This window comes from Anneissia japonica, unplaced genomic scaffold, assembly GCF_011630105.1.
Source record: "Anneissia japonica isolate Jap-2015-1 unplaced genomic scaffold, ASM1163010v1 scaffold287941_len684077_cov200, whole genome shotgun sequence".
Classification (NCBI taxonomy): Eukaryota; Metazoa; Echinodermata; class Crinoidea; order Comatulida; family Comatulidae; genus Anneissia; species Anneissia japonica.
In genome coordinates, this window is record NW_022713799.1 from 256459 (window position 1) to 263500 (window position 7042).

The 7042-nt window shown below is 36.2% G+C and overlaps 1 protein-coding gene across 1 annotated transcript in view; it reads left to right on the top strand.

Annotated features, from left to right (window-relative positions):
- Positions 1–7036, top strand: part of LOC117108761 (organic cation transporter protein-like) — an 8492-nt gene extending 1456 nt beyond the window's left edge. The window contains exons 3-10 of the mRNA XM_033250905.1: positions 675–829; positions 1271–1439; positions 1990–2125; positions 2826–2911; positions 3768–3976; positions 4858–4966; positions 5351–5560; positions 6005–7036. Coding sequence (XP_033106796.1) covers positions 675–829; positions 1271–1439; positions 1990–2125; positions 2826–2911; positions 3768–3976; positions 4858–4966; positions 5351–5560; positions 6005–6113 — 1183 coding nt within the window. The 3' untranslated portion in view covers positions 6114–7036. The remainder of the gene's footprint in view (positions 1–674; positions 830–1270; positions 1440–1989; positions 2126–2825; positions 2912–3767; positions 3977–4857; positions 4967–5350; positions 5561–6004) is intronic.
- Positions 7037–7042: the final 6 nt, after the last annotated feature.

Genomic DNA, 7042 nt, shown 5'->3' on the forward strand with positions numbered 1-7042 from the left:
TTTGTTTTTTGGGCTACATCAACCACAACTAGAATCCCAATATGCCCCTTAACATTCCATCCCTCGAGTCCCGTAAAATTTTTTTGATCTTTTTTTTTTTGTATAAATGTGTTAATGCTATGTTTAATAGTAATTTAGTCTCAACTTTTAATCTCAGATCCCCAGTCGCTGTCACAGAAAAAGTCCTACGTTTCACATTCCTTTTAGAGAGTTAATGTTTTAAAAATGGTTATGTTAGTAGATTGAGTCGGTTATAATTCCCTTGTTTTAAGAAATCCTGAATTAGATAGGCCTATTTTAATAATGACTTTCATATGTTTCGTAATATCATAAGTAGTTTGGTTTAATCAGGGAGTTGTTATAGTAAATTCACATGTATTTGTATTGTACGTTGTGGTTTTATGTGTTCCCCTGTAGGTGGCGAACATTATTTTTGCTGTTGGTTGGGAAAAGAAATAAATAAAAAAATAAATAACAATCGTATCAAGCAGCTCAACGAAAAGTGTATATATTATATATATGTATGTATGTATATATATATATATATATATATATATATACATATATTATATATATATATGTATATATATATTATAATACAACAATCTCTAATAATACCGTTGCTGTTTATATTTCTAAACTGTGTATAATTAATATGTTTTTTACTATTTTAGTATAGGCCGCAAGTCGACAATGTTCATCTGTATATTTATAACTCTTGTGTTCAGCATAGCTGTAATGTTTTCACCTGGCTATTGGTGGTTTACAATGTTGAGAGCCGTCGTTGGATGTGCGAATATAGGAATATATCTCATGGCATTTACCTTATGTAAGCAAACAATTACGTTTAAATTTTGCTATCGGGTGATAATAAATGCAATTCAGTATCTTATCTTACTAACTTAGGTGATACATTCAACTTCTATTATAATATGAACTAGTTGACGTTGGACGTTAGTATGGGAAAACAATGATTCACTCCTTTCCATGTCGCCTTCCTTCTTTCCTCCTCAGCAATTACCTTCCTTCAATTTATTTTCCTCAATCTAGTCAATAGGCTTACTATTCTTTCTCGTCATTATCCTCTCCATTTTGTCTTTATCAATTCCTCATTCTTTAATTCTTCGCCCTTCCCTTCCTCTTCGTTCTTTCTGCGCAACCACTACCTACACCAACTCGGCCACGATCGAATCATGGATCATGGAAACGTGTAGGACTATGTTATAATTAAATATAATTTATATCATAATTAAAATTTTTATTCCTCTAGCAACTGAGATTGTTGGGCCGTCAAAACGTACGTTCGTTGGGATTGTACTTAACTTCTACATAGCTGTCGGCATCATGATCTGCGGTCTTTTGGCTTATTTCATCAGAGACTGGCGATGGTTGCAGCTTGCGATATCGGTGCCAAATATATTTTACTTTTTTATATACCCGTGAGTTCTGTTTCGCAGCGATACTAATGCAATGGAAATTATAGAGACAACTTTTGGACAAAAATGAACAAAATTATGAATAGAATATTGGGCGAGAGAAAAAATGAAGGTGGTCAAATAATATGGTTTCCGTTGAATGTCTATTGTTACTGGTGTATTATCGTGGGTGTTATTGTTATTATTATCAGTTATCACAAAGATAAAATAAAATACTGTGTGTGCAATGATATCACAAGGTTTTATCGTTCATCTAAATAATTCAACTGTTGGAGTTTTAGAATATCTCGACGATGTTTTGGATATTTTGTATGGATACAATGACCAGCAATTTGCAGACCAGTCATTATTTCACTGCTATCTCAAATATAAATTCATAAACTGCAGTAAAAATTGAACAGTGAAGATAAAATTAATTGAAGCATCCATTGCTTTAAACTAGATTACCAGAAATGTAAAATGTGTGAGGCGATCTGTTGTAAGTTTATATAGTATTTATATTGTTGTTCGTTATTACTTTTCGATATAAGTATTATATCTCTCTGTCTTTTAGAATTATTCCGGAGTCCCCAAGGTGGTTAATATCCCAGAAACGATTTGATGAGGCAGAAGCTATTATCATGGAATGTGCAAGAGTTAACAAGGTTGACAATCTTCCCCCAGATATTCTCGATGAAGAAAAAGCAAAGGTAGGCGTAACTGTTAGATGCTACTTGTATTTCGCACTATATGAGAGTAGCAGGCCTACACGTATAAATGATACAGGATTTTGGAAAGGGTGATTGTTTACCTTGTAGACGTAGACCATAAGCTTTTATTTGATAGATCTGGAGTGAGGAAAGAAGGACCGCTGTGAATTTATGGAATACAAATTACGCACTGTGTGACGTTGAAAAACGCTTTTGACGCGCTGCAACGTCTAGCTTAAACAGGTATCCCTAAAGCCTGTTTTCCACTGGGTGAATTTATTCACCCGAGTCGAAAATTGGATCCCGACATTATGAATTGCGCATGCGTATGGGTAAAATTGTTCGATTCGCCCAGATAAATTCGCTAGTGGAAAACGGCCTTAACTACTACTGTATTTTTGCACTCTTTCAGTCTCAGAAGCTCCATATCGGCACAAAGCTCATTGGTAGAATGCGGGGTGCGCGCCCTAGCTTTATAAATAACTCATCATTGATAAAACTCTTCATCGTACTAAATATAGAAGTCGTCGTTTCGTGAGTCCCATAGAATTATCCAATATAGTTGCTTAAATGAGCTCGAGAGACTGGTAAATGCAGCATAAGTTGCGTGTCGTTTATAACTGATTTAATACCGAACTTAGGTAAACTCTGACACTGGGAGTATAATGTTTGTCAAACACATTGTTTTTCTTTTGGTCAGGTCGAACCAGACGTCATCTATAGCATAGCCGACTTATTTCGAACTCCCAACATGAGGAAGAAAACAATAAATATACTTTACAATTGGTAATTAGTAGATTTAGTAAATTAGATAATGGTGTCTAAAGTGTGGTCGCTTACATGAGTTGGTCATTTTTAAAGTGACCAATAAAGAGGACCATACTTTTTTAATCATGATCATGCCACTGGCAAATAAGATATTTGGGAACTCTTATTAAAGCCCTGTTAACCTCTTTTGATTTAATCGAATAAAACGTAATGACTTTGGGTGGTCGCCTACGAAAGGTAATATTGGATTGGATTGGATTTATACGGTGTAAACACCAAGGATAGCCCACGAAAGTCTAGAAGACTTTTTTTTCCAGTGGGGTCCTTCTGGTGGTGATCGGGCAGTACACCGGGAGACAATCCCCTACTCTTTTCCGAAGAGTGTACTGCGTTCTTTAACGTGCACATGGGCCATAATGCACATGGGACCAACGGCTTAAACGTCTCATCCGAAAGACGGTGCGCTGTTGTAACTTGTATTTCAGCCATCTAGCTGAAACACAAGGAGGGGCAGCGATGGGAATTGAACCGGGGACCTAGAGATCTCCACGGTTCAGCACAACGGCTACCACCAGATTAGCCGACTGAGCTAAGCTGCGCTCTCATATACAAATATATGCGCATATAATATACAAATTCCAAATTGATAGCAAATACGTCCATTTACTAGAAACATAGTATCAAGGCACAGGACAGGAAGACAGGTTTGGACTACTTGCGTCAAGAGTCGTGGCCACTACTGGAGAGGGTGACTCTAAGAGGTTTTTTTTAAAGTCTGGTTGATCGAGTAGTTTATTGATTGCAATAGTATGTGTTTACTACCTGTATACTATCGCTAGCTAACAGCACTATAATACATTTTTGTTTATTATAGGATGGTAAATAGTCTGGTGTACTATGGGTTGTCATTAGGTACATCTAGTCTTGGCGGTAGGGACTACCTTGCCTTTATACTATCCGGTGCTGTTGAAGTCCCATCCTTCATAATAGCTCTTCCAGCGATGAACAAGTATGGGCGACGCCCTGTACTTTGTGTGTTTATGGTGTTGGGTGGCGTTGCCTGCTTCACATCGATATGGGTCCGTAAGTACTACTAAATAATGTTACACAGTGAATTAATGTATTAATAATTTACTTGCGGCAGGCATAAACCAGCATAATATTAGTTCCAGAAAGAGATGTTGTTTAGAATATCTAAATTCGGTTGAAATGCTCCGATATTCTTCAGAGTAATTATTAAAAGAATTTAAAAGAAATATTTTTCTGATGTTTAAGAAGGATTGTTGAACACACAAATATGAAAACGCCCACAAATGTAATGACATCCACAAATGTAACAACACAGCGCCAAGAAATGTAATAATGGCCACAAATGTAACAAACAGCGCCCACAAATGCTTCTGTCACAAAGTGCACGGTTTGGCCATTTTTGGTTTCTAGCTGCAACACTCGAAGTTTTATAAGAAAATTATTACATTTGTGGGCGAAGAGGTCATGTTATATTTGTGGGCCATATCACATTTATGGGCGATGATCGTTATTACATTTGTGGGCGCTGTTTGTTACATTTGTGGTACCGTACTGGTTGTTACAATTGCGGGCATTATTAGGCGCTGTGTTGTTAAATTTGTGGCTGTTATTACATTTGTGGGCGTTTTAACATTTGTGGGTTCAACGAGAATGAAGCTGTTCACAATGGTACTGATGGGTGAACAGCTATATGAGACGAGATAACGATATGGCTAAATAAGCAAAAACCCGGTATTCCTGTCTGTTAGAATATACACCGAATTCAACCACGTACCACTTACATTACGCTCCGAGAATGATGATCTGGCTAGAGATACTCTGGGTTCAGTATGTTGACGAGATATTTTACTAGGCATATTGATGGTGTTACCAGACAATGCAATGTTAAATTATTATATGGTATTCTAACTTTGTAACTTTCACAATCACTTTAGCTATTGGTTGGGCTAGAACGACCGTTTCACTGATTGGCAAATTTGGTATTGCTGCATCGTTTGCGATTATCTATGTGTTTTCTGCTGAACTCTATCCAACTCCGATAAGGTTTGTTGATGCAACTATATTTATTAAGATACTATGGGATTTTAAGCTCCGACTTGACTTTACCTCACCTATCAAACGCAATGTTAACTATAAAAAAGAAGCATGGCTTGGTCCTGATGATGACCTAATTAAGTGTCGAACCCAACTTGATGACGAGTTTTTCGATTAATCGAGTATTATATTTTCCTTAATGAGTATGGACTTCTGTAGGACTTGACACTTAGTGTATAACATCATGCATCTTTGAATAATGATCCAATTACCGACTAAATATATGATATACTGGAGAGTTTCGTCTGATTCAATTGATTAGATATATTCGATCAATGATTGATTAGTAGAGTGATTGACTGATTGGTTGATAACATGTGTTTTAATTTACAGGAGTGCTGGTATGGGCACTGCATCCATGACTGCCCGTATCGGTGGTATTCTCGCACCTATAATCCTAGAAATCGGCAAGTTATGGCGCCCTTTGCCATTGATAATATTTAGCCTAATGTCAATTTCGGCTGGACTCTTGGCACTTTTACTTCCGGAAACTCTAAACAAGAATCTACCGGAGACGATTGAAGAGGGGGAAGCCTTTGGGAAGTATGTATTTTTCGACTTTATATTTGTTATTAGGCCCTATTTGATATGCTAGGCCTATACAATGTCACAGTCAGTGCCATCGTCAGGCTAAGAAATTAAATTACGATTTTTCATTCATAAATTTTATTACATTTATTTGTCGGTTTAGTAATTATTAAATTGCCGTTCTCAGATTGTTAATTTTCGTTCTCAGTTAACAGCCATTCTAAGTTCAGACGTCGTTTAGCACCATTCTCAACTTGGATTTTTTAGTTTAGAAATTAGATTAATTGGCATTTTATGTTCGTGAATTCAGTTACTCATTTCAGATATTAAGTCATCATTTTTAGTTCAAAGATTCAGTTACCATCATTGGTGCTATTCTCTGTTCAATATAGTTAAAATTATCAGTTTACTATTTTTTATTCTAAATTAATTTTGTTTAACATAATCTTTATTTTACAGAAAAATCCCAACTGTACAACAAGAAATTAAGCCGACGATGGTGGACTACAGTGGACAAGTAGATATGGAAAGCACTTTCACCAACAAAGCTTGTGACATTAAAGAATAGTGTAGAGCACTTTCACAAGCTTATGGAGAACAGTTTTATCAAAAAGTCTTACAAAATTAAAGAATAGTGTGGATGCCAGTTTCACCAACAAATCTTATGACAATAAAGAATAGAGTAGAGAACAGTTTCTGAAATCTTGTGACATAACAATTGGATACCGGTAGCAGTTTAATCTGTGATTTCCCGTACCAGGACTGGTTTTGGGCAGCTGGATCATTAGGCCTGCATACAGTTTTGGGCATTTCAATAGTCAACGGACCCACAAAGTTATTATTATAGTAGTGGGTCATTATTATAGAGTATCCTTTAAGAATGGTCTATAGAGTACTAGATTTCTATTTAAAGTTTTATAGTAATCCGAACAATATTCGAGAATTAATTATTGTCTTCAGAAATGTATAGAGAGGATATGAAGGTGTCGCTGATCCGTACAACCTTATTGTTAGGATCATATAATTCTCATATTTATAATAATCATATTTTTTTATTTCAAAATCTCACTAAATAGCGAAAACGCTTTAAAATATAATATTTTTAACCAATGTGATAGGAAAAAACAGGTCTTTCTTGTAGTGGGCTTATATTGTATGCCTAGTGCCTAAAACATAATATGGATATACATAAGGCGTATTCGATTGGTCTGTTTTGAGCAGCTCTTTCAACTCAAACTGCACATGTCGTATTCGACTGGTCGCACAAGCAGCACGAACTCCTCACAAGAGCGGCTCGAACTCCTCGCTGTTTTTTAACAAGCACGCCACTGCGAGTAGTAAATCACTCCTCGGAAAAGGACCAGTCGAATACGTCTATATATACAGTACTCCCAACTTCATCCTTCTTTCACCAGATACCAATAATCCCGGGTGAAGAGACCCAATTAGATAGTCTCACTTGCCAAAGGAAACAATTACGGTGGCATAGCCCAATTA